Raw genomic sequence first — 24,546 nt, 5'->3', positions numbered from 1 at the left:
TTTGGGCCTTCGATGGGCTTCCAGGGGCATATTGTTTCTTAGCAATGTTTTCGTTGGAGGGTAACCGATAACCGACGATCAAGTCACGCCGCTAAATTATTTTTGACCGCGTTTAAAACGATCGCTGTGGCATCCTCGAGTGTCGGCTATTGGAGGTAGACTCCATGAGCTTGTTGTCGCGTCGGGGACGCTCTTTCATGTCCTAGTTTTCGGCGGAGAGAGATTAGTGAGGGCATTCCATTTCGGGTCACGCTCACGCGTTTTCCATTTCTTCCTTTTAGAATTCCGTGGGCGGAGGTGTATTTGCCGTCCTCTTTCTCTCTTTTTCTGTACTTCCACCTTGCCTGGTATGGCGAAGCAGAAGCAAGTCGACACCGTTGGTCGACGTCGCTCACTGTCTGACCCACTCTCTGCTGCCCTTCTCCCTCCCCCAAACGAGACTCTCGACCAACGAGAGTCCCGCCTCCAAGCCGCCACCGACGCAAAGAGGATAAGCGATGGTATAGACGAAATGATTCGTAATGAGCGTAACCACCGCAAAAAGTCTCGGGCGGAGGTCCAGGTCTTGCTCCTTGGCCAGTGCGTCCTATGTTTTGTTCAGCCAAACCACAGTCTCATTTTTCTTTGCCAGGTCTGAGTCGGGGAAGAGCACTTGTATTAAGCGTGAGTCTCTCGTTACTGCCGCGACAATAGGTGCCGGGGCGAGAACTGAGCCGCCCTCGCCATTCATTATCCAATCTCTTCCGTTCTTCTGGCTACAATGCTCACGTAACTCCCAGAATTCCAGCTTCTGCACACTCCTGCTGCTTTTCACGCGGAGCGAATTGCCTGGCGCGCGGTTATCTATCTCAACCTCGTCAGATCGGTCAGAAGGTACATTTCGCCACGCTACCCTGCTTAGTCTGAGTCTATATGCCAGAATTCTGGACGCGCTACAGCCAGAAGCGGACCACCTTGAAGATGCTGCAGACGAAGTTGACTCATACTCCCTTGAGCCTGCCTCTCTCATCATCTCAGCAACTGGCCGGCCAGAGTCCGCTATCCTCGGCACAAAGGTCCCCAACTATGAGGGATACCGCCGACGTTTACAGCCTCTTATGCAACTTGAAGACCGTCTAATACGAATGCTCTCCTCTCCAGAGGAAGACGAACCCACACATTTTGGGCCTTGGGAGACTTACTCGCCCCAGCCATATACGCCTACTCACAACGGTCGACCTGCACCAACGATTATGATCCCTCCGACACGACAATTATCAACTCCTTCTCCCATGAACGGCAGCTCCTCTGGCTCAGCGTCTTCGCCAACAAATAGTATAACAACAGGCAGCGAAGTCGCAGTACATACGTCAAACAACTGGAAGAAAGCATTCTCGCTTGGCGGTAGGGCCAAGAGTCCAAAGAGCGCTCATTCAGGTGAGATCGAGGGCTGGTGGGAAGACCCAGACGATCCAGTTCATATTCTGCATTCTTGCGCTCCGTATATGCAAGAAATGTGGAGGGACAGAAATGTCCGTGAGCGCCTTCGGGAGAAGCGACTGCGGCTTGAGGAGAGCAGTGGCTTGTGAGATCTTTTTTTGTTCTATCGGGTTTTTCTAACGAATCGCTAAAGCTACTTGAATGAAATTCCCCGGATCACAGCCAAGAAGTACATCCCCACTGACGGTTTGTGCTACTTTTACTTTTACTGGCTTCATATAACCAAATTTAACGTAGCTGATGTCCTTAAGGCACGGCTCAAGACGATGGGGGTCGTTGAACACACATTCTCGATTTCTTCTGGAAGCAATCGTGGTGTACATTGGAAGATCTATGATGTTGGTGGGTCTAGGAACCAACGACAAGCCTGGGCGCCATACTTCGAAGACAGTGAGTTGACTAGGATTGCGTAGGATAAGCATCACTGACTGTCTAATTCAGTCAACGCCATAATATTCCTGGCTCCAATCTCAGCCTTTGACCAAGTATTGGCCGAGGTTCGTCCATGGCATGCTGCTACTATTCCAAATAACCCATTCTGACAGGATACCCGTGTAAACCGGGTTGAGGACTCGTTACAGCTATGGCAAGCTGTCGTAGGCAACAAACTATTAGCCAAGGTGAACATTGTGCTGTTTTTAAACAAGTGCGATCTGCTTCAGGTGAGGCCATTGCTCTTGTCTGCGCCACATTTCGCCTCTCATTCCACGTAGGCCAAGCTCGAAGCCGGCGTGCGACTGAACCACCACATGATCTCATACGGAGACCGACCAAACGACTACGACTCGGTTTCTAAGTGTAGGCTGTCTTTTTTTTCCACGCGGGCACTAGCACTGACGGCATTTCAAGACTTCCGCAATAAATTTGGTGCATTGCACCACGCTGTTACGCCCAATAAGGAGCGAGAGCTTTACAGTACGGGTATACCTATGCTCCTGCCAGCGCCTGACATACTTCTTTTTCCAGTCCATCTCACGGCCGTTACCGACACACGACGGACCGCAACGATCATTTCTAACGGTGAGCGAGGACCTTATGGGTTAACAGCTTACTAATGAATTCAGTGCGAGATATTATCATTAAAGGAAATCTTAAGACCATGAAACTTGTATAACCACACTCTTTTGGTTCTTCCATTCATTCATTCATTCAAATCAACAAGTGTATTTCTTTTCTTTTCTTCACGCATTTTTTGTTATCATACTGCTTTTCGTGTTGCTACAGCTGTATTCTATGCTACATTTGTCTTTTAGTTGTTACATTCCTAATGTCCTTCTATACCGTACTAGTCACGTGCTTAATCGCCATGCTCCGTCCACACGCTCTGCGATTCTTAACTCGTGCACCACCACCCTTCTATCGAACGATAAGGCCCATGTCCGCTATCCAGATCGTCGCCACCAAAGGTCACTCGCCCCGAATTCCCCCTTGTGTTTTCTCTTCGCTCACACGCGCGCTTGCAGATGCCCCGAGTGCTGTGGGCCCCTATTCGCAAGCGACAAAGCTAGGAGACCTTCTCTTCCTCTCCGGATGCATTCCGCTCGATCCGGAAACTGGCGCGATCGTCCCAGGCGGGATTGTCGAGCAGACGGAGCAGGTGAATAAACCATGGATGCCTAGTCAATTGCTTAACGCGTTCGTTCAGGCACTCAAAAACCTCAAGACTGTGGTTGAGGCGGGCGGCTCGGAGCTCAACAAGGTTGCGAAAACTACGGTCAGGGCTGTTGTGTAGCTGCTTGCGACTACTGCTAAAGCTTAACTAGGTCTTTCTAAAGTCGATGGAAGACTTTGCGGTGGTGAACGGGATCTATGAACGCGTATTTGGGTCGCACAAGCCTGCTCGCTCGTGTGTTGAGGTCGCCCGCTTACCGAAAGACGTGTTGTTTGAGATCGAGTGCATCGCTAGGTGTGTGGATGGCCTTACCAGACACGAATCGATGGCTAACATTATCACCCTCAAAGCCTCAAGTAGAGATACTTAGGGCGAAGAGACGGAGAAGAAAGAAAAAAAAATACAATTCACATCAGCTCGATTACGTCTTTCAGACTCGTCTCGTCTAAGATCTCGAAGCCCTTCTCCTTCGTAACCTACGGGCCATTAGGATCGAGCTAATAAGCAAAGTCAAAGTATTCCAACACACCTGCGCGACCTGAACGTTGTGTTGGTCTAGCTTTTCCTCCATCACTTGCTTCAGAACGCGGAGTGTTAGTATGTGGGCCTCTTGGAGGGTCATCGACTGTGAACAGAAGATGAGAGTCACATCATTAGAGTTGGCTTGCGACGAACCTTGTGCCATTTGTCCTGCAACTCACTCTGCGCCGCCTCCGATCCAGACCCAATCGCTTTCGCATCATACCGTGTGCTCGTACCAGACGGGTCGGTGTGATATCTATAATTATAAGAAACGAGAATGAACCAAGTCAGAAAGTGAAGCTCACAATTGCGGCCCAACCTCGTCAATGCCTGCAATCAAGAGTGCAACACCGAAAGGGCGACTCATCATGGCCTCCTCGTCGTGGACACTCTCACCGAAGCGAAGAGCAAGGTCGCATACCGCCTGGGCGACACTCTCAACCTTGATCTTCTCGTCGTATGTGAATGAATGGTTTTGGGCAGTAACGCGGGCGTGGTCAATGATGGTCCTGGCGTCGGCAGTAAGACCAGACATCGCACAGCCAAGGTGCTCGTCGATTTCCATAATCTTCTCGATTGAGCTCGACTCGAGCAGCGGTGAATGCACGCGTTTTTCTACGGCCAGAACGACGCCGTGTGGGGTTCGGATGCCCACGGTTGTTGAGCCAAGCTATTGCGCAGTAAGTGGGTGGTCTACGCTTCAAGCTGGAGAGCAAACCTTTATGGCTTCCATGGCATATTCGACTAGATCCAGTTGGTAAATCGCAGACCACTATTTCGACAGCTCTTACCTTGGAACAGACGTCCTTCTGGAGAGAAGGTGTTGACTCCACGGTCTGGATGAACGCTTAGACCAGGGATCCACCAGATTTCTTCGCTCACCATATTCAGAACGCGTGAGGAACATAATGGACTGGAAGCAAGAGGCTGACGCGTCTCGATTACTCTAGTCACAGCGTTACTTTACGTAACATGTGCACGTTCAACGCTCGCGGAGTCGAAGCAACTTTTTCTCCACTTGCCACCACCGTGCGTGCCGCGAGAGGCCGACCATGTCCACCGAGCTCGATCTCGAATCCATCCTCGATTTCACCGTCGCCCTCGCGAAAAGGGCAGGCGACCTCATTCTCGAAGGGTCGCTTGCTATTCAGTCTGCCCCAGCATCCAGCATCAACGAGAAGAAAAACGCCGTGGATTTGGTGACCGAATTCGACGTGCGTGTTGAGGAGCTCGTCAAGTCTGAGCTGGGCAGCAAATATCCCGCGTTCAAGTTGTTCGTGGCCAGCCACGAGTTTTTCTGCGCTCGTCTTTACGCTTGATGCAGTATTGGCGAGGAATCTTATTCTGCTGGCGATCGCGCTCCGCTGACTGACGACCCCACTTTTTGTGTCGATCCCATTGGTTCGTCATATATTCCACTACATCTCTGCTTGACCTGACTGGGAATAGATGGAACAACGAATTTCGTCCATGGCTTTCCCTACGTGTGTATATCGCTGGGACTCATCGTTAAGAAACGACCCGTGCTTGGCGTGATCTACAACCCATTCCTCTCCCAACTGGTTCGTTTTTGGTTTGTCCTCGCGCCACAGGCCTCTGATGCTGTCAACACAGTACACCGGAATCAAAGGCCATGGCTCCTTCCTCACCACCAGCGACGGAAAGCGGCTCAAGCTACCGCTCGCATCGTCCCCCAAACCGCTGCCCTCCCTCTCGCAGGCCCTAATCGGTGTGAAATCTGATCAATATATCGTTACACGTTCTAATAATCCGCAAAGCTGTGGAATGGGGCTCAGACCGCGCCGAAAAGCCCATTTCCGCTAAATCCTCCTCGTTCGGCCGGCTCGCCGGCGACCCCTCACAGGTCCCCGGCGGCAAGATGGCCCATTCGCTGCGCTCTGTCGGATCGGCGGCGCTCAACTTTGCGCTGGTGGCCCAGGGCGCCTTAGACTTGTACTGGTGAGCATTCCTCGTAGTAATTAGTTGATACTAACATAAACCAGGGAAGTAGGGTGTTGGCCGTGGTATGGGTTTATGGGTCTTGAACCTCTTATTTCTGATGGGCTTTAGGGATGTCTGCGCGGGCGTGGTAATCGCTGAAGAGGCTGGCGGCATTGTAACTGGCTCGCGTGAAGTATTCGCAGCCACGAGATCTGAGGACTCGTTTGGCGATGTCACTGAAGCCATTCTGACGGGCAGAAAGTACATCGTCGTGCGGGCCATCGGTGGTGCAGAGGTACACAACCCACTCTGAATCTCACAAATTCCCTCAACTTTTTTTTTGTAGGGAGAGACCACTAAACAGGCACAAAAGAGGATCATCGAAGAATTTTATGCGACTGTCGAAGACATACAACCAAACTGATCACAATATAACTAGACTTGCTCTGTTGGAAAGCTGTCCTCCGTTGGTGTTCGGATGTCCGACAAGTAAATTTGCTCCGAGTCGTGGTAAGCGTCGATGTCCGTGATGAGCTCTGGCGCAGGGTGTAGCCGGCCGTTTTTCCATGCGAGTGCCGAGTCAGAGAGGACCACCACGAAGAGCACACCGATGATGGCAGCAAATGCGATGCGCCATTCTTCAATGGCACTCCCTGCCGCCAGCGCTGCGAGATCGAGGACCAGACTGAGCCCGATCGTGGGGTCCGGTCCAGCGGTTAGTGTCTGTCGCCATCCAGAGTCAATCCGCGCAAGATGGAGGAAAAGCATACCATGATCAGCAAGGCAACTGCGAGGAAGGCCTGTTGCTGAAAGACTGGCCGGGATGCCTTCAAAGACGTCAATAGAGGCTATATTTTGGGTTGAACATACCCCGATACCGAGCGCGCCCCAAGACCGTGCCAAGTACACTATTGAAAACCCGGCGTTGGTTTTTGCGACGAGGTGGGTGAGGTGGTTCCGCCGGGTCGGTGAGTATTTGCCATCGGGCCCGAGAAGGCCGAAGACGGCGTAGAGCTGGGCAGCGGCGGCAAGGAAGACGAAAAGATGCGAGATGAGGAAGTAAAGCGTCCAGGTGAGTGAGGCAATCACTGTCGGTGTTAGTCAGCATATCGGAGTACTCTTACGTCAAACAGGCAGACCGAAGAAGACATTACAGAGCGCGTAGACTGGCGCGTACGCCATTTGTGTCGGCTCGGTGTTGTCGTCGATGTCTTGCGTGGTATTTCTTGGATGGCCATCCAAGGGCTGCGATTCTTCTTCGCCGAATCGTCGTCTGTTAGCACGCCCGTCTGGCGGGTAGAACATCTGGTACAGCCAATAACACTGCTGGGCGAGCTGGATCGCGAATAGCAGCACGAGGAAGTGGGGGTGGGGGGTGTAGACATTGGGGTCAGGTGCGTGTTCGGTGTAAAATGAGTGGAACTGGGCGAGGATCAGCGGGAGGAGACTGGCGGTAGCGAGCGTGCGGGTGCGGGCGGAACGAGAGAGGGTCATGGTCGGCGAAAGAGAGATATATAGGAGTCAAGCTTAAGGAGGATGATGTTGGCATAATGCGTTGAACGTTGGCGATCTAGAAACGGCTGGTTTGTAATCTAGATGATGATGCCGCCGATAAGAGATCGGTATAAGAGTCTGGTCACTCTCTGGTTGACGTACTGATAACTCTCATTGTCAACCCACCACAATGGTTAGTGTCTCCCTGCGCAGTCTGCCATTTATATTCAAGTACCCTGCAGCCTAGCACCACTTGCTCCACCAGCAGCAGCAGCACCAAAGACGTCTGCGACGACTGCGACTGCGGCAAAGGCAAGAAATAATCGTCCCAAGGTTCGTGTTCACTTTCGGTCATCCGTGCGTAGCCTGAACCAAGTCGTAGGGCCCGTGATACGTAATACAACATAAAGAAAGACGAAGCAAACCATTTCTGTTTTCTCATCTCGTTCCGTCGCGTGCTTCATCGTCGCGTTGGGCGCGGGTATAATCAGCCAAGTTGGGTATAGTACGGCTTTGGCCGGTTCCGGTGTGGCGGATCCTCACAACCAATCACTGAGAAGTAAACGTGAGAAGGTCGGAAGACCGATTGAAAATAGAGCTAGACGCACGGTCCACCGAAAGACTACGCCTCGTCGCCAAACGACAGCAATGTCTTGGTGTCCTTTTTCGCCTTCTTCTTTGCTGGCTGTAAGTCACCCGCGCTGCCGTTCAGAATAGCCTTGCGTTTGGCGGCGCCAGCTTTGAACCCGTTCTTTGCGGTGGAGAAAGAGAGGCTGGGAGGCGGCGGCTTGACCTTCTTGGGTCTGTGGTCGTCTTCTGTTGTCTTGGAAGAAGTCGCAGTGGGCGGATCGGGGTCTGGCAACGGTTGCAGCCCTTTCTCTACATATACTATCAGCACTAGAGTTGTTGCTGCAAACTGACGGACCTTTTCTCCTTATGTTTTCTGCCTCCCGCTCAGAGAGATGCTTTCCCTCTTTGAGCACCACCACCTGTGGCCTCTCGTCTGCATCGTCTTCGTCTGCACTTCCAGGATCGTCAGCGGGCCGTTCAGGAATCGGTGGTCGCCTGGGTATCGGCGGCCGCCCAGAGTTGTCTAATGTCTCGTATTCGTCGTCTTGCTCGTCATCTTCGTCTGGGATGCCCGCAACTCGATTCTGCAGTTTCTACCATAGACATTGTTAGGGAAAAAAAGAGCTTATCGGGGTGTGCTACGTACCTGGAGAAAGCGCGGCGTGGTCTGGCTGTAGGTGAGCCGCGACGAGAGCTGGGCGCGTGTCGGCTCTTTCGGCGGGGCCATGGGTGGGCTTCGCAGACCGCGTCACGCGTTACGACGTCATAATTCCTCTTCTGAACTTGCTGCATTCATTCCATTTCAAAGCTCTATGCCCTCTGACGACGACCAACCACAGCCAGAGGCCGGGCCCTCGCGCGTCGTCAACATCAATTATGACCCAAAGTGGATGGACAGAACATTCAGCTCGCGCCGCAAAATCGAGACCTTGCTTGGGCCCGAGTTGGGCACCAACATTACGCGCAGAGACTACGAGCTGCTGATGCACACGCTGCCAGGCCTGCATTACACCGACGTGTGTTGGCTTCCAATCTACTGTCTAAATCTAACCGTTCTTCAGTTCCTTGGTATACCCATCGGCGTGGGCGTCTGGCTCGCAGCGGGCAACCGGCGGACCAAATTCGCGTGGAAAGCAGGTGCCTTTGTGGCGGGCGCCGCGAGCATGGTGGCCGGCGAGGTGCTCCGGCTGTACACCCACACAAAAATATTCAAACGGATCGAAAACAAACACGGGTTCAGCCGCGCGATGGATAACGTCAAGCTCAAGGTCGGGTTCTCGCCCGGACTCGTGTCGTTTACCGGGAAATTCTCGGAGGACGAGGCGGAGCAGGCGTTTGCGGCGGACCCGGTTAATCTCGAGCCAGGTGAGTTGTGTTATGTTGTTGCTGGCTTAAATAACTTCGTATAGACGCGCCAATCGACTCGCCCCCACGCGCCATTCCATCTTTATCTCCATCCCCATCTCCACAGCAGCCCGCTTACTCTCGGTGGGACGAAATTCGCGCGAATCGCAACAAAGAAGGCAACAAGGCTTGGGAAAACATCCGCAAAGGCCGGCGTGCAGACGGCTCGTCGATTCAAAACCAGTCCGAGTCCCCGCCAGAGACACCTTCTTCTTCCAACTCACAACCCGTTCTGACGCCATTCCGAGACGAAGACCGGGCTGCAGCTCAGGCGGCATTCGACGCATTGGTAGACAGAGAGCGGAATATGCGGACGTGATAGGTAGCAAAAACAGCAACAGCATTCTTCAATGTATGATCTAGTGTAAGCGGCCGACAGCAAAGTTTCAATGGATTGGGCATGACATCAAGCAGACACTGAGATGGGTCAGCTAGCATTGATCAAAACTGGGCTACAGCGTTAGACAGGATACTGATAGCAAAAAAACAACAGACAACATCCTTTTAGGATCTAGGGTAAGTAATTATGGGTGCAGATTAATGAGTGCAGTAACAATGCGATGCAATGCGATAACGTGAGTATAACCAAACGAACGGACGAGCATGGGGGGTATAACCAAAAAAGAAAAAGAAAAGTCATGACGGTTTGCGGCGCACCAGATCGCGGAGGCCTTTACGCAGTTTCTTGACTTGTCTGCCCACCGAGCCTTTCCCCAGATGATGATGGTGCTGGTGGTGGGGGCGAGAATCGGAGTCGGTCTGGCGCGCTTCTTCCTCCCGGGCAATCGCAGCCAGGGCCATGCGCATCTCCATCTCCCCGGTGACCGAGAAGCCCGACGACTGCTGTGCGTACGCGCCAAACCCGAGCCGGAAACTTGATCTACGCGGCGAAATCGCGGGCGCTACCGGCGGGCCATCATCGACATCCATGCTGTCGTCAACAGCGGTGGGCGGGCTGTAGCTGTTTGGCGGGGAGCTCGGGCGGGAGGTCGACATTCCGGGCCGGATCGCGGAGTAATACGGCCGCCGCGGATGGCCAAGACGGAGGGTGTTTGGCTGGGACTGCGAGCGGTTGTGACTAATCACCGACGACGCCTTTGGCTGGAGCGCCATCATCGACTGTGGGCGCATAGGCGGAATATCGATGGCCATTTCCACCTCCGCGATCACGGGCGACTGCGCTGCTGGGGCAGAAACTCGGTAGAACGATTTCTTGCGGCGGAGGTGGTGACTGTGCTGGGGCTCGGTTTCGTCGAGCTGGACAATGAGCGAACGTGACGATTTCGTGAGGTCCATGGCAGGGGGGCCAGGAGTTAAGGGCGTGAAAGAGAGAGGTCGTGGATGGTCGTGGTAAAAGAAAAAGGAAGAACGCTGCTGTCACTTGATATCTCTTCTTCCCTCATGCCGTCGCCACCACCAAATAACCGCTCATTGTTCCAGTCATACCTGGGTGGGTGCCAAGCAACCAATGGCTTACAACGCGTCATTAATGTCATATTAACAGCCCTGCCTGCAAGCACACGTCTTAAATTCGGAGTCGCACTCGCAGGGTTTGCCATCGCAGGGCAGCTTGTCTCTAACTACCTCGAGGCCAGCATGATGTCTGAAAAGGCGCCCGAGAAAAAACAATGAGGTATGTCTACTATGATACAAGTCTATAGGCTGTTTACGTTCACCGCTGCAGGTTCGCCATCGCAGGGCAGCTTGTCTCAAACAACCTCGAGGCCAGCATGCTGTCTGAAAAGGCGCCCGAGAAAAAAACAATGAGGTATGTCTACGTTACTGGTATGATATAGGCTGTTTACGTTCACCGCTGCAGGTTCGGACTGAGTAGAATCGGGTGCTGCACCACGCTAGGTCGACGGAAAAGCGGCTCGAGAGGATGTGGCTCCAGTTTCGGAATATAGATTGACGGCAGGCGGGAGGGCACAAGACTGTGTGGGTCAGGATTGGGGCTCTTCAAATTCTTCGCCATCGACTCGAGCGAGGCCATAGTCGGGTACCGGTGTCCGTCCTCACTCGCAATCTTATACTCCCACTCGCCCCTCGCCCAGTCCGGCACCAGATCCTCCGTCCCTTTGTTCTTCCGCTTCTTCTTGCCAACCATAGCCAGCATGCAGCCCCAGAGCGCGTCGTAGTAGAGAATGCACAGTAGGAACCCAGCGACCACCGCGATGCCGACCGTTGTCACGCCGATGATCTTCCATTGCGCTGCAGCAGACGAAGTAGTTGACGTGTCGCCAGGTGTTTCCGTGGGCGGAACGACAGGCAAAAGAGGCGTATAGTCGAGGGGAATGGTAGTCGTCGGCGTGCTCGCCAAACTGGTGGTTGAAGACAAAAGTGTGTTGATAGCAGCCAGACTCGCTGATCCCACGCTCGCAGCAGTCGATGAACTCTTGATTCTCTTCCCTGCAGTAGTAGTCGGCAGAAGATCAACAAATCCAGGGCCTTCATTCGTCGCAATAGGAGGGAGGCGTGGTGGACGAGGAAACACTTCAGTGCTTGTGTCTATTGGCGAGTCGTCAAATGTGTCGTCGCCAAATATATCGCCGAGGCCCGGCGCGTTGTGCATAGGATGGGCGAGGGCAAGGCCAACACAGAGACTGAGCAGCAAGAGTCGCATGGCGGGCAGATGGCAAAGCGTGTTCTGATCACGTGTTCGTTCTCCTCTCCTCTAATTTCGCTGCAGTGGCTAAGTAGCTATCGCGGCAAACAATGGCCAGTCCGGACTCTTCCTGCACATCTCCCGCAAAATACCACCCTGTCTACGCAGCAACTCTCTAGGCGTGCCAAACTCCGCCAGCTCGCCGTCATGCAAAACCAGAATGCGGTCGTAGTCGATGATGGTCTTGAGTCTATGTGCGATGGTAATAACAATAGCGCCAGATAGCTCTTCCCGGATCGTCTTCTGGATCTGTAGCAGGGACTCGATCAATAGCACAGGCAACAGGGTAAGAACGACAAACCTGGTCATCTAAGTGTGAATCAATCTGGCTCGTCGCTTCATCCATGATGATGATATTCGTCCTCCTTAGAATAGCCCTCGACAACGCGACCAACTGCCGCTCTCCGGCACTCAAAGACCCGGCACTGACCGGCATATCGAGAATGCTCGACTCTTTGTGCTTCAATAGCGTCGTGAGATGACACCGCTCCAACACCTCCACGCATTCTTCATCAGTACTCTGCCCAAGAGGGTCCAAGTTGCTGCGTATTGTCCCAGAAAACAGCGAGACATCCTGACTGACGATGGTCTACAAATGCATCAGTGCCTTGATTCAGTCGAACAGTGCAATATACTGACGATTTTAGTCCGTAAATCTTCCAACCCAATTGTGGAGATGTCAACGCCGTCAACGCTGCGAGTGGTAAGCCAATTTGAACCTCCAAGAAATGACACATACAATATTCTCCCTCCTACAGGCTCCACCATTCGAAGAAGCGACAACGCCAGCGTGGACTTGCCCGAGCCGGTCCGTCCCACGACTCCGATCTTCTCGGAGGGACGGATGGTGAAGGATAGTTGCCGCAGAACCGACGGTAAATCCGGCGCATATCGGACCTCCAGGTTCTCCACAACAAGGCTCCCGCTGCTCGATGGCCAGTAAGCCGGCGGTCTGCTTTCCTTGACAACTGCGGGTGCTTCTTGAGGAATGTCAAGGTACTCAATGACACGCTCAACGCTATTGAAGTCGAGCTCAAGCTGTGCTGCAACTCTGGAAAGCGGATATTAACAATGAATTTGAAGGAGAGTTCCATACATACCGCACAAGCTGTCGACTAGCTTCAGCAAATATTCCCGCCTGGACAATGACGATGGCTGCCAAACCATTCGACACACGAGCCCATAATGCAAACAACGTCGTTGCGAACACGACCAGCGAGCCAAGACAGTCATAGCGCCATCGTAACCATCCGCTGACGAGCCACTGTACAGTTTTGAGCAAAAAAAACATTTAGTATAACAGGACCCACATAGACGTGATCAAAGGACTGGAACTTGTCTACTCTCGCGTAGAAACGGTCCTGGTACCGCTGTTCCATCCCAAACGCCCGAACATGCGTTATACCTCGCAGGAGCTCATCAAAACCAGCAAAAGCCGGGCTCAGCGAGATGGACTCTAAGCGGCGCAAATCTCTCGAGGCCCTTACGAAGCGTGGAGCCAAGCGGATGTAGAGCCAAGCGATGAACAACGCAAACGGGGCGAAACGGGGGATGACAAAGAGGATAACGCAAAAGGAAGCGATAAAGTTCAGGACTCCAGAAAGACAGCTCCTGGCAGAATTTTGGAGGGCCCCGTCAATAACGTTGATGTCGGTGGTGAAACGGTTGAGAATCCGCCCGATTGGGGTAACGTCGAAAAAACGGGCTGGCGCACGAGTCAAGCGACGCAGCAGGGAGAGAAAGAGGGATCGCGATGCCTGAAGACTCGCGTAGTAGCCGAGACCGATATATACGAATACCGAAAATGCCCCGAGCAGCGATATTTCAAGGTAAATCATCAGCCAGGGCCGTACGTTTACATTGGGAGAAGGCAGGCCGTCCCAGGGGAGAGTTTGCGCGTGGAGTTTGTTGAACAAGCTGACGATAACATCTTCTTGGTATGCCTCGCCCCATTCAGCCAAGAAAACCTAAAATATTTCAATTTGAGCCAGAAAAAAAAGCCAAATCATACTTGATTAGTAATATTGATCCCACGGATCAGGAGCATCAAAAGCAGCGTGAAAATCCAAGAGAAAAGGCCCGCGGCACGGATATAAGTGAGGTATGTCCTCAAAGAGACTCGCCCCTCTGCCCGTGCTTCTGCTTCAATCAGCTTCCCATCGGTGCGGACCCGCTTGACTGGCTCGACAACTTTTGGCAAAATTGCATCGGCCTCGTTTTCAGCTGGGATAGACACCTCCTTCTCTTCTTCCACGAAGGGTTGGTCTTCGGTTTCGACCACCTTTTGCAGGATGCCGGTTTGCTCGAAGCTTTTGATAGTCCCTTGGCGTAAAACTTGTCCTTCGGCCAATTCAACGATGTAGTGGGCCACCGGCAGACAGAGGCTGATATGGTGTGTAACTAGAATGATCGTCCGATCTTGAGCAAAAAATCCTGTCAAACAGTTCTCGACTATATGGGTGGCCGTATGCATGTCCACAGCTGCCAAGCTACTTATATTCAGCAATTGGCTCAAAGAAAGATGAGAACGAACGGATCATCAAGAAGAATACACTGAAGGGCATTTTTGAGCAACAAGTCAACATCATTTTCTCGAGTTTTGTACCTTCGCTTGGGAGTAAAGACTCCGCGCTAATGCAATCCTGGCACGTTGTCCTCCGGATAAAGTGACGCCGCGTTCTCCGATTTCTATGAACGTTGGTAAGCGTTGACAAGCAACGGACATCATGCTAAACTTGCCAGTCATATCGCCAGCATCGAAAATCTTGAGGTCAGGGAGGAGAGCACACGCTTCTATGACCGCCTGATATCGAGCTTCGTCAAACCCGAACGAGGCACCAAAAACAATGTTATCGCGAATCGTCGCATGTTCCAACCCTGTGGCCAATTAGGGGTGGAATCAGCCACTACCAGTTTCTTACACGGGTTTTGAGCGCAATAGGCAACTTGATGCCCGGATTTGTTAAGATAGACTTGCCCATCCACGCAATGCATTTCTGTTTAAACTTCAACATGGATTCACGATTGGCCAGGTAAGAACTTACCTCCAAGCAGTGCTGACAGCAATGCAGTTTTACCAGAACCTGTGGCTCCGCTGACGAGCGTTAATTTTCCACGGGGAAAACTGATGTTTAGTGGTCCAAGTTGAAACCGAGCAGAATTAAGAGAGGATTCGGAGGGCACTTGCCACTCAAATACGCCAGATTCGAACCCAATATCCGTGCTTTGAGCACGCTGTTCAGCCCCGTTGGTAAGTGTAGAAGCCCACTTGGGCACCTCGTCTTCAGTCAAGAAGGCCTCTATTCGCTGCATCGACACATAGGCATGCAGCATCGCAAAGAATTGGCCGGGAAGCGCAGTCATGGGCTCTTGCAATTGAGAGAATAGTGCCAACGATGTGAATGCTTTTGAAACAGTTAGGCGTTCGCCTGCGATGAGCGTATAGCAGAGGAAGGACGAGAGCGCTGTGGCCGACGGAATCCAAGTCCTGAGTCTTTGGTCAAAAGAAGCTGGATCAAAGCCAACACGTACCAGATAAAGGAAATAATTGTGTCAACAGCGTTTTCTTTGACCCGCCATCCGAGCTCTGTCTCTCGAGCTTTACCGGCCGTGCTTGACCACTGATATTCTGTTTGTCAGGCGGTGAGTCCGATGGAGCAAAGCGTAACGAGAGAACAAACCCCAGCCAAAGAATTTGAGGAAACGGATGTTCTGGAGAAGTTCATTCACGCGCTCCATGCGTAGGTCCCGAGATTTCCAGCTTTCTCGGGTGATGTATATGTTGTAACGAGCCAGCGGATAATTGACCACATAGGCCAATAACACGACAACAACGCCAGACAAGGCACTCCAACCAAGGATGCTGAGAAATGTGGTTAGATATTTGTAAGACCATCACAAGGGAAGCATCATACTTGTAGAGGAAAACAAGTGCGATAACCAAGCGCACAGGCGAAGCAAAGAGGGCAGAAAACTCCCAAAAACGTTGCGCGACGGCGTAAGAATCACCCCTCAAGTCCACGTAAGAGTTCCGTCCCGCCAGATTTGGAAGGAGACGAACTGCATCAGATTGACGATTTTACCAAGATTCGCAGCATTTTCAGTTTCCTCTCCATCTTTCGTGGTAACTTTCCCGCTCATGTCTTGTCGAACTAAAGACTTGTAGTGTAGTGCACAAAACAATTGACCACGCGTCCTATACTGGAGATCAGCATAGGATTCACAAAACAACGCGAACTTGCCTCTCATAACACCTACGCGTATGCCAACCCTTTATCAAGTCCTTCTGTGCAAATGACAGGTGTGCGAGAAAGGTGACGAGGGTCCAGTAATAAGCTCTACTCCGCGATTCGGGGCTTGGAGTTGCCAATTCTGACAGAATTTCTTGGAGAGCATAAGCCGGCACAAACCCCACGACCGCACCTTGGATTCAAGTTAGAGCTAATCAACTGCAGGAGATAACCATACTCCAGAACTCGAGAACAACATCCAGGATCAAATCCAAGGAATTCGAGGCAAGCAAGAATCGGATGAGCGAGTGGGTGGGGTGATTAGCACGGTATTTGAGGTATTTGTTGAACAGGTTCTTGTGCTTGAAGTAAGGGGAGAGACTCCAGACGTCTGTATCATTGAGGGTTGCCTTGTTGGCCTGATGAAATATTGGTTCAACAAAAGAGAACGTTGCCCATTGCCACAACTAGAAACGATTGTCAGATGGGACAAGAGAATATGGGGTCGGCGCACGGTAACATTGTCCTCTGGACACGACATTGTGACCGAAGGCGCCTGTTGTCTCGTCAGTCGCAGACAGCTTATGGAAGAAGAGAGTTACATCAGTTGGTTTGGCGATGTTTTGCGCAGCTGCAACGCTTTGCATGGGAAGTGTTCCAAGAACGAAGAGGAAGATAGTTGGAAGGATAGCCCGCAAGACATTGAAAAGGATAGCTCTAGGTGTGCCTCCAGTGTCGACGGCATCAAGTGTTAACTCGATTAATGGAGCAGCAGCTTGTATGAACGCGAACGCGACGGAAAGGTATGGGGGAGTAATGGGTGGTTCTAATGCGAGCCTCAGGGAGGTATAGCCCTGTTGCAGCAGCTCAGCGACAAGTGATAATATCGAGTTAGAGTTCACGTACCCAAACAAGAGACAGAAGAAACCATTCTATGTAAGGTTGACCGGACACTAGAGCTGTTACAAAACAGCCAAGAAGTAATGTGGACTGGAAAAGAGGAAGGAGAACCAATGCGGCAGATGTGAGGAAGGAACGGTGTGTGGGTTCTCCAATAGTCTCGTCCAAGTCGTGGAGGGTGAGAAAATTGCGCAGGGGAGACCAGACTGGTAGAGGGTGTTTAGATCCTCGCAGTCGCGTTGCTACATCTACAATGAGGGCAAGGCCCACAACGACGACCGAAACAACATCCCCCGACTTCATTATGGGAGGAAAGAAGTCGCGAACGACGGGAACACGTCCAATTCACGGCATACATGCAATAACTTGTACTACAATATCTCCCACCCGGTACTTTCCCCTCGAGTTGAAGTCTGGAAAACAGGTTATTTGGGGTTCGGAGCATATGAATGGGAGAAAATAGAACAGGTCAGTAAAACCCAATGTTTTCTTCAAAAGAAATTCGGATAATAGGAAACAGAAAAGATCATCCTAGTAGGAAGTAAAGGAACGAAGCTCACCATCCAAAGTTTGTACTTGGTTGAGTTTTGGATGATGGTTGTCGCTTTGGAAGGCACCAGAACTCGGTCACGTCACAGTGCTTACTCGTGGCTTAGGCGAGCGTCATCGATTCATTCCTCCTTCGTTCTGTTCCACTGCTTCAGCCCTTTGCCGCCACTGAACACCCAATTGCAATATCACTCACCCCCATCTACGCCCACACCTCCACACACCTGTCACATCATCGATTCCCTTGTCCTATTCCCGCCACCATGTCTTCTCGTCGCGAGCCAATGTGGTATTGTCATGAATGCAACGCGGAAATGCGTCCTCTAATGGTATTCTACTTATCCGTCCCGCTCTGTAGCTGCGCCTAATGGCTCCAGGTTCCTGACCCAGTCTGTGCCTCTTGTCATGGGTCGTTTGTGCGTGTTACCATAGCTTGTTTGACCACAAGCTTATTTCATCCAGGTTGAGAAAGTCGGTCAATGCTCGTCCCTCTGATATTCCGTAACCTCGCTCCCAGATGGAGAATCCCACTGACGACCCTCGCGAATTCTCCCGGATTGGTCCTGCTATGACTGGCGACGAGATGCCTATTGGACTTGAAGCGTTTTTGTGTTCGTCATGCATTACGATAAGATTCCTCAACTCAATACGGCCTCAGACGCGCTACAAGGTGCAACCAACCCTGCTCCGTCAAGTCCACGCACTCGATCTACCAGAACATTCGAATTCCGCAACGGCAATACGGGCAGGACAATAAGAGTTGCTTCAGACGGCACTGGAGAAGATCCAGATCAACCTACAATGGCAGAGTAAAACAAACGGATTGTGATATCGTGCAACACTAATAATATTTGTCCAGTTTCTTGCAACGTCGACCTTCGGAAGGAATGGGCGGTGGTATCAATGGGTCACTCATGGCGCGCTACCTGATGGCCTTACTCGGCGGGCGCGATCCGTTGGCGGATATGTTCGCACAAGGTGGAGACGCACAATCAGGAAGGATGGGGGACTATGTCTTCAATCAAGCTGCACTCGATGAAATCATCACTCAGCTCATGGAAAGCTCGAATAATGCAACCCGACCTGTTCCAGCGACTGAAGACATTATCGAGAAGCTTCCGCGCCAAGTTCTCGAGCTAGGGTGTGCGTATTTTTCGCTCTCCTCGTGTTGAGTGTTGAGGACTTATTTATCATCAACAGCACCAATGTTGGAGAAAGATTGTGCTATCTGTCAAGAACAATTCAAGCTTGAAACGGAAGATCCCGACGAGCAAATTGTCGTGACGTGGGGTCACTTCTCTTTCTGTCGAGTTCAAATGTCTCATATTCTCCCAGTCTTCCTTGCACCGCTCACCACTCCTTCCACGAGCCATGTATTCTCCCCTGGTTAAAATCTAGTGGAACATGTCCCGTGTGTCGGTAAGTGCGATCTCCGCGATTCTTTATCCGTCTCATGTTTGTAGACATGCACTCATTCCCCAACCTGAACATCACGGACCTCCTCCGCCCCCCAACAACGGGGGAAGCCCCAGTCGTCGTAGTCCTACCACCCCCACCAACCCTGGCGGAATGTTGTTTCAGTCGCTTTTCGGCAATGTCACAGGTGGCAGTTCCTCAGCCTCGGGCAGTCGCGGTGGCCAAAGCGGGAGTCGCAACCCTCGTCGGCGAGCGAGCTCGGACAGAGGACCAAATAATATTCCCGGCGGATGGGAAGATGACCTTGATTGAGACGTCATATATATCTGAACTGGTCCATGCTGTTTCGTTAGTCGTAGAGTAATTGAATTGAAGGAACACTGTAATACAAGAGTACATTTTTCACAAAAGACATTCACACTTCGATGAGACGAGCTTCCCGAATAGCGCTATTCGTAGGCTCAACAGGTTGTTCAATCCGAGCAGTTTGACCTGTTATTCGGCTGTGAACCCAGGCTGCGGCTTGGAGAGAAAGCCTGTGCGGATGCGACTTCTTGTAATGCAACAGAGCAAGCGACCATGGCAGAATCGCTGCACCAACTAAAGCCCAGCCAAGCAGCAACGCAGGGAACCCGCCAAAGCGAGCATAAAATGTGGGTGTTGTGTCGTATGGATGGGGCAGACCGATGGTCCTGATCCAGGAGCCTTCGCCCATCTGGTAAATGTCGTTGTAGCCGCCCCCTACCACTCCGCTCATGCCCCCCTCGCCGCCATCACACCATAGCGCGATGCTCCCGACTTCGTTTGCGCGTTGCTTGACCTCTTCCCACATCCTGCTGCCGATGGCGCGGTCCCAGGTGTTTCCTGGCGCCAGAATGAGGGTAGGGCGGGAGGGCAACGTGTCAAAGACGGACGGCATCGTGAAGTCCATGCAAATCGACGCCGTAAGGTCGATAGGGCGCTTTCCCCATGTTGCTTTCGAAACGCCCTTTGGAACTGGAAGTTGGAGTTCAAACAAAGGCGGCGGAGCTGTGCCGGGAATAAACCTAAACGACTCCGCGACTGTGCACGGCTTGTGAGAAGTTGATCGGACAGAAAATGGTACATACTGGGAACAAGAGAGCGTTTATAGTATTCTACATGTGGTGTCGCGGTTTGGTTAGATATGATCGCTAGTCCTGTGCGCTGAATTCTTTTCTTGGGATTGGAAGGGTCACGAATTTTTTCGTCAAACGACACCGCCCAATAGGTGCCAGCCCTGCCGATCTCGAAAGCGATTCTCTCGAATGCTTCAGTCTTCTCGTTTTCGTCCTTGAAAGAGACTGCGCCTTCTGGCCACAGTATGATTCTGGCGGGATCCATTGTTTTGCTTGCGTGGATGTACTCGTCCAGGCCAAACGAGGTAACATTGTACCTGGAAAAAGCTGGTGAGGGCAACGCACAGCCCACAACCAGGGGAGTCGTGCTCTCCGATGGGCTAACTGAATGAGGAACATTCGAAATGATGTATGACGGGATGGTCAAGGCTGTTAGCACCCCCAAAAGCGTCCAAGTCGACGCCAAAGTCGAGCGTGATTTTGAGTTGACATGCTCTCTTTCGAGCTCCAACTCAGAATCAGGCTGCCCCATGAACCAGGCACCTATATTCCGGGAAATCACAACTGCCCAGGAAGCAGCTACCCAGTCAATCCCAAGCATGCCTACCCAGGGCGCCATCCAAGCATACGAGCCAGTTGATAAGATAGGACTCCATGCAGACAGGCGGCCCAGAGGCGAGTAAGCCGTCGCTGCCCAGAGGGTCGTCCAAATCGCCGGGAACAACGTCGTTTGCGACCATCCAGTACGTGAACGTATAAAGATGTCAGCAAATATGGCCGATATCGACAAGGCAGATGTGACGCAGTTTAAACCCAACAACACTGCGATTGAAGGGCCCGCAGTTGAAAGAGCAGTCAATGTTGGGCTCAGCCTCCCGACGGAGCCAAAGAGCGCGAGGCTGAGCCATAGCATGAATATGTTGGCAATGCGATGCTGTCTGAATCTGTGGTACAGAATGGGAGCATATAAGAGCAGAATTGCGATCAAAACACTGAGCGGCCCCAAGGAAGGGGATAGCCCAAGGCCAAAAGCCGCAGACAGCGACGAAACCGTCAGATAAAAGGTTTTGGGCCGCTTTTGCATGAGGCTGCGGAGATCCATGGTGGAAGAACACGCGCAAGTCAGCCTTTGCGTCCACACACTCAAACAAGGTTCATCGCACGTGATCCGCCTATTCATAGCGCTGCAACAACTACAGTCTCATTAGCCCAACACAACAGTATCCAAATAAATGTCTATGATATGCAAATAGTCCGGTGTTATACATGAATAATGCATGGTATACTTGATGTGGTCAGTGGGCGGTGGTAGCGTTAGCATGCTTGCCCCAATAGTCGGTGGAGAGTGGGGCAGGTGAGTAAGATGATTCCCTCGGAGGTTCTGGAAGCGGATTAGACAGCGGTGGAAGCGATGTAGAGGCGCGGTGAGCACCGTTCGCATAAGCCATCGGAGCTGGCGGAGGCGGCATCGAATGATAGATTGGTGGGGGCTGGTGGAACGGAGCAGACATAACAAAAGCAGTGTGACTGGAGCCATGAACACCAAGCTGCTGCACATCAACGACCTTGTCCTTCGATGGTAACGGCGGAGGGACCACAAAATTACTTGGTTCAATTCCGCCAACGCTTCGCGCTTTCCACAACCGATCCATGTCATATGCCTCACGTGCTCGCATTTGGGTCATATCTGCGGCGGGAATCTCGGATATAGGCCGAGCGGAGTTGGAAGGGTTGCGGTCCAGGTTGCGGCTTGGAGTCGGCGGAGCAGGCTGGGGCTTGTCCAACTTCATTTTGCGGTCTTTAGCATCGCGTTTGCGAGGAGACTCTTCCCGAACGAGACCTTCAGGAATAGGGGCACGACTATTACTGCCAGATCTCGGGAACGTCTGCGAATTCGACCCAGCAGCGTCTTGCGAGTGCCGTTTTCGCTCACTTCGACCCTTCCGCTCGGGCTCGGGCTCCTTTTCCCCTTTCCGCCGCTTCTCCTTGCTTTTGGACGACTCGATAACTTCCCATTGTTCTCCAGCAGCCCGGATGGTCTCAGTGGAGGCATAGACAGTTCCAGATGCACTACGCACGAGTCTGAACGTCTCCGTCTCTCTGCCAGTCACAGCAACTTGGCCTGGCGAGGGGTCACGCGACTTGTGTTTGGAAGGGACTGGTGGAGGTATAGATTCGGTGTCATCCGGAATTTGAGTATCCGGATTGTAGGGCGTAGGTGGATTAGCGAGCATGGAAGAAGTAGAGAGAGGCGAGATGTCTGCAGCGGTCATATGCGACCTGACCATACTTTCCGGTCGAGGTGTGGGTTGAGGCCCATAGTCAACAGGAAATGGCACAGCTGGAAGCTTCGGCGAAGGCGGTCGAGTTTTCTCGGCACTATCCAAGGATGGAGGAGGTACCCGGCGACTTGAGGAGGAGGAGGCGACAACAGGCGGTAATTCGACTGTTTGCCTGATAGTAGAAATAGGTCGCTCAAATCGATGATCGTTGTTGAATGACCGCGAAGATTTTTCCGGCGACGAAGATAGTTTGATGGGACTGGCTTTGGTGGGACTGGCTTTGGTGGGGCTGGCTTTGGTGGGGCTGGCTTTCGTCGGAGAAGATTGGCGCGCTACCGGAATATCAATGGGTAACGAAGGGAAGGGGCTTTTAGGCAGAGGCGTGGGTGGCGGTGGGCTCTCCGAACGATGAGGAAGCAGAATCTGGTGGTCGACTGGAGTTATGGGGGGTAATAGAGGGCCGGATAACGGTCGACCCAATGAACTCAGTGATGGGGATGACGCCGGTTCTGGGGAATACGGCGCAGGGGCCGGTGATTCTATCAAACTTGGCGGAGACGCCACCAAACCCGGCGTTGGTGCTGTGTTCACTGATTTTAATGAGGGAGACTGCGGCAATATGAACGGGGATTGTGTTCTTGGTGCATCCAACTCGGGAGTTGATGCCAAGGTATCTGCGGTCTCCTCTCGGAAATGATTTGTTTCCGAAGGTAGTTGCATTTCGCGTGGAATCGGAGTGCTCTCTGCAGAGCCCGGGTCTGGGTTTGCAACCATGAGTTTACCCATTCGATATGTTGCGTCCAGAGAAATTGAGGATCTATCGTCCTCGACCTGAGGTGTAGATATTTGTGGCTCTGGAGGGGGTACAACCACGAGAGAGGTCTCTTGATGGAAGGGAGGGGATACAGGTGAGGTATTGGTTGGCTCCGGAGAAAAGACTTTTTCTGGACTGGGTTGCCGCTTTTGCGGCGAGGGTTGCCGGACCACTTCCATCACCGGAGCGACAACAGTAGGTTTCTTCATCAGGCTGAACCGTTTTGCGATTCTACCCAAGACACTGCCTCTTCTGCCTTTCTTCGTCTCGGTGGAAATTATGGAAGGAGCCACACCCTTCTGAACCGGGGAGGCGACACGAGAGTCAAGTCCCTCAACGGGACTGGCTGGCGCAGAGGCCGTATGCCGCCCGAAAATTCCAACAGTCCGCCGTTTACTTAGCTTTCGGGTCGGGCGTCCCGGGTCTGGCGCCTGTAGATGGACTGCAGAAGTTGACTGTGATAATGGGGAGGGAGTGACTGTCTTGCGTCGGTTTTGGACGGTGACGCTGGATGTGCGCGAGCGGGTAGCCTGAGGACTCTGGAATAGATTTTTAGGACATTGTAATGTTTTGTAACGGCCACGTACCTCGTCAAAAGACACTGGACTGCTCGTATTGCTCTTCCCAACATCGTACGGGGACTCATGATGCCAAGCAGTTCCCCAAGGATCTGAGCCATCCATCAAATCGACATTGTCATGGGCTGTTTGTGAAGTCTTTCTTGACCGGGGCATGTTGGCTGGGTCGTCTGCGACCCCACTTTGAGATGAATTGGGTGTAGGGAGTGGTGATTTAGAAGGCGAACGGCTCATTCCACGAGAATCATCTCCGCGGTCACCGGAGGGCATGGGAGGAAAGGAGGGTGAAAACACTGATGGTGGGCGCCCCAACGGACGTGTGCCCGAAGAAGAGGGAATTAGGTGGTGGTTTTTGTACCATTTGGGGCCCACAGGATTGTGCATGGCATATCGAGTAGTGTAATGAGCGCTGTCGCGGTACCAGGATGGCAATTCTCGCAACTGGTCGGGGATAATTGACCTCGAAAGTGGCAACGAGACCACGGAGTCCGACCATTCGCTCCCATGTTCACTTATACTCGGTGGCGGACGAGCAAGTGAAGTGGCAGATGCGGAGGTTAGGGGAGCAGTATTCCGTCTGGAGGGACCGGGAACAGGCGGAGGCGGCTGGGATTGCTGAGGTTGGGCAGAACTCCGCTTGGTCGATTTGCGCGACCAGAGTGAATTCGAGTTCGAATTTCGTTTGGAGAGTTTCCGCTCGAGATCTCCCTTTTGGGCCTCCTTGTAGAATGACTGGAGTTCAGCTTGAGACGCCTGCGCTCGTCGTCCTTGCGACTATGAGAAAAGAATATTCAGTTAATACGACTGCGGAGTTGAAGCGTTGGTGCCAAGTACCTCCTCAAAAGGCTCTGCCTCCACGGCGAAGAAAACCATTAAGGTCGTAAAGGGAATAGATGGGGGGCTGGATTAGGGCACGTCGACGAAGAAGGCAGCCTCTGACCTTTGCACGTGTTGAACACGGCCACCATATCCCGATTTCTTGACTCTCTGCAAT

At 52.3% G+C, this 24,546-nt stretch overlaps 13 protein-coding genes across 13 annotated transcripts; 5 read left to right on the top strand and 8 right to left on the bottom strand.

Moving 5' to 3' along the window:
* Window positions 1–226: 226 nt before the first annotated feature.
* On the top strand, window positions 227–2,593 carry MIND_00508100 (uncharacterized protein; the record flags this gene model as incomplete). The annotated part of the gene is made up of 12 exons (XM_037361874.1): window positions 227–579; window positions 632–663; window positions 780–873; window positions 920–1,564; window positions 1,613–1,665; window positions 1,717–1,869; window positions 1,921–1,976; window positions 2,025–2,141; window positions 2,193–2,277; window positions 2,329–2,394; window positions 2,446–2,499; window positions 2,544–2,593. Exons 1-12 carry the CDS (start codon window positions 350–352, stop codon window positions 2,591–2,593), a joined length of 1,635 nt encoding a protein of 544 aa, XP_037222166.1. The 5' UTR covers window positions 227–349.
* A 186-nt stretch (window positions 2,594–2,779) lies between these two features.
* On the top strand, window positions 2,780–3,451 carry MIND_00508000 (uncharacterized protein; the record flags this gene model as incomplete). Its single annotated transcript, XM_037361873.1, has 5 exons — window positions 2,780–2,885; window positions 2,943–3,076; window positions 3,125–3,193; window positions 3,243–3,385; window positions 3,442–3,451. Exons 1-5 carry the CDS (start codon window positions 2,786–2,788, stop codon window positions 3,449–3,451), a joined length of 456 nt encoding a protein of 151 aa, XP_037222165.1. The 5' UTR covers window positions 2,780–2,785.
* A 47-nt stretch (window positions 3,452–3,498) lies between these two features.
* On the bottom strand, window positions 3,499–4,520 carry MIND_00507900 (Proteasome subunit alpha type; the record flags this gene model as incomplete). The annotated part of the gene is made up of 7 exons (XM_037361872.1): window positions 3,499–3,567; window positions 3,621–3,716; window positions 3,767–3,869; window positions 3,919–4,283; window positions 4,332–4,357; window positions 4,405–4,449; window positions 4,496–4,520. 7 exons carry the CDS (start codon window positions 4,518–4,520, stop codon window positions 3,499–3,501), a joined length of 729 nt encoding a protein of 242 aa, XP_037222164.1.
* Window positions 4,521–4,659: 139 nt separating this feature from the next.
* Window positions 4,660–5,978, top strand: MIND_00507800 (Inositol-1-monophosphatase; the record flags this gene model as incomplete). Its single annotated transcript, XM_037361871.1, has 8 exons — window positions 4,660–4,886; window positions 4,938–5,014; window positions 5,063–5,175; window positions 5,228–5,342; window positions 5,392–5,572; window positions 5,617–5,637; window positions 5,684–5,849; window positions 5,901–5,978. Exons 1-8 carry the CDS (start codon window positions 4,666–4,668, stop codon window positions 5,976–5,978), a joined length of 972 nt encoding a protein of 323 aa, XP_037222163.1. The 5' UTR covers window positions 4,660–4,665.
* Window positions 5,979–5,989: 11 nt separating this feature from the next.
* Window positions 5,990–7,048, bottom strand: MIND_00507700 (uncharacterized protein; the record flags this gene model as incomplete). The annotated part of the gene is made up of 4 exons (XM_037361870.1): window positions 5,990–6,277; window positions 6,325–6,381; window positions 6,425–6,642; window positions 6,694–7,048. The coding sequence occupies 4 exons, from the start codon at window positions 7,046–7,048 to the stop codon at window positions 5,990–5,992; spliced, it is 918 nt and encodes a 305-aa protein (XP_037222162.1).
* Window positions 7,049–7,670: 622 nt separating this feature from the next.
* MIND_00507600 (DUF4604 domain-containing protein) lies at window positions 7,671–8,363 on the bottom strand (the record flags this gene model as incomplete). The annotated part of the gene is made up of 3 exons (XM_037361869.1): window positions 8,265–8,363; window positions 7,974–8,211; window positions 7,671–7,927 (listed from the first exon to the last, which is right to left on the bottom strand). Exons 1-3 carry the CDS (start codon window positions 8,343–8,345, stop codon window positions 7,671–7,673), a joined length of 576 nt encoding a protein of 191 aa, XP_037222161.1. The 5' UTR covers window positions 8,346–8,363.
* Window positions 8,364–8,430: 67 nt separating this feature from the next.
* Window positions 8,431–9,341, top strand: MIND_00507500 (uncharacterized protein; the record flags this gene model as incomplete). Its single annotated transcript, XM_037361868.1, has 3 exons — window positions 8,431–8,634; window positions 8,680–8,983; window positions 9,028–9,341. 3 exons carry the CDS (start codon window positions 8,431–8,433, stop codon window positions 9,339–9,341), a joined length of 822 nt encoding a protein of 273 aa, XP_037222160.1.
* Window positions 9,342–9,658: 317 nt separating this feature from the next.
* Window positions 9,659–10,318, bottom strand: MIND_00507400 (uncharacterized protein; the record flags this gene model as incomplete). The annotated part of the gene is made up of 1 exon (XM_037361867.1): window positions 9,659–10,318. One exon carries the CDS (start codon window positions 10,316–10,318, stop codon window positions 9,659–9,661), a length of 660 nt encoding a protein of 219 aa, XP_037222159.1.
* A 511-nt stretch (window positions 10,319–10,829) lies between these two features.
* On the bottom strand, window positions 10,830–11,645 carry MIND_00507300 (ABC transporter protein; the record flags this gene model as incomplete). Its single annotated transcript, XM_037361866.1, has 1 exon — window positions 10,830–11,645. The coding sequence occupies one exon, from the start codon at window positions 11,643–11,645 to the stop codon at window positions 10,830–10,832; it is 816 nt and encodes a 271-aa protein (XP_037222158.1).
* Window positions 11,646–11,714: 69 nt separating this feature from the next.
* On the bottom strand, window positions 11,715–17,119 carry MIND_00507200 (P-loop containing nucleoside triphosphate hydrolase protein; the record flags this gene model as incomplete). Its single annotated transcript, XM_037361865.1, has 20 exons — window positions 11,715–11,936; window positions 11,989–12,276; window positions 12,327–12,381; window positions 12,427–12,738; window positions 12,788–12,951; window positions 12,998–13,654; window positions 13,699–14,176; window positions 14,221–14,240; window positions 14,293–14,564; window positions 14,609–14,683; window positions 14,732–15,174; window positions 15,219–15,315; window positions 15,368–15,549; window positions 15,602–15,697; window positions 15,748–15,887; window positions 15,925–16,109; window positions 16,155–16,383; window positions 16,431–16,472; window positions 16,519–16,770; window positions 16,823–17,119. The coding sequence occupies 20 exons, from the start codon at window positions 17,117–17,119 to the stop codon at window positions 11,715–11,717; spliced, it is 4,506 nt and encodes a 1,501-aa protein (XP_037222157.1).
* A 509-nt stretch (window positions 17,120–17,628) lies between these two features.
* Window positions 17,629–19,093, top strand: MIND_00507100 (RING-type domain-containing protein; the record flags this gene model as incomplete). The annotated part of the gene is made up of 9 exons (XM_037361864.1): window positions 17,629–17,694; window positions 17,743–17,781; window positions 17,828–17,836; window positions 17,883–17,976; window positions 18,024–18,174; window positions 18,225–18,508; window positions 18,566–18,650; window positions 18,701–18,784; window positions 18,829–19,093. 9 exons carry the CDS (start codon window positions 17,629–17,631, stop codon window positions 19,091–19,093), a joined length of 1,077 nt encoding a protein of 358 aa, XP_037222156.1.
* Window positions 19,094–19,196: 103 nt separating this feature from the next.
* MIND_00507000 (Apolipoprotein n-acyltransferase) lies at window positions 19,197–20,980 on the bottom strand (the record flags this gene model as incomplete). Its single annotated transcript, XM_037361863.1, has 2 exons — window positions 19,197–19,843; window positions 19,891–20,980. 2 exons carry the CDS (start codon window positions 20,978–20,980, stop codon window positions 19,197–19,199), a joined length of 1,737 nt encoding a protein of 578 aa, XP_037222155.1.
* Window positions 20,981–21,173: 193 nt separating this feature from the next.
* Window positions 21,174–24,425, bottom strand: MIND_00506900 (Apolipoprotein n-acyltransferase; the record flags this gene model as incomplete). The annotated part of the gene is made up of 3 exons (XM_037361862.1): window positions 21,174–23,513; window positions 23,562–24,326; window positions 24,387–24,425. 3 exons carry the CDS (start codon window positions 24,423–24,425, stop codon window positions 21,174–21,176), a joined length of 3,144 nt encoding a protein of 1,047 aa, XP_037222154.1.
* Between the last annotated feature and the right edge of the window lie 121 nt (window positions 24,426–24,546).

Source organism: Mycena indigotica (genome assembly GCF_014461135.1).
Source record: "Mycena indigotica strain 171206Taipei chromosome Unknown Mind.scaff0004, whole genome shotgun sequence".
Lineage (NCBI taxonomy): Eukaryota > Fungi > Basidiomycota > Agaricomycetes > Agaricales > Mycenaceae > Mycena > Mycena indigotica.
This window is presented reverse-complemented; position numbering and strand designations above follow the sequence as displayed.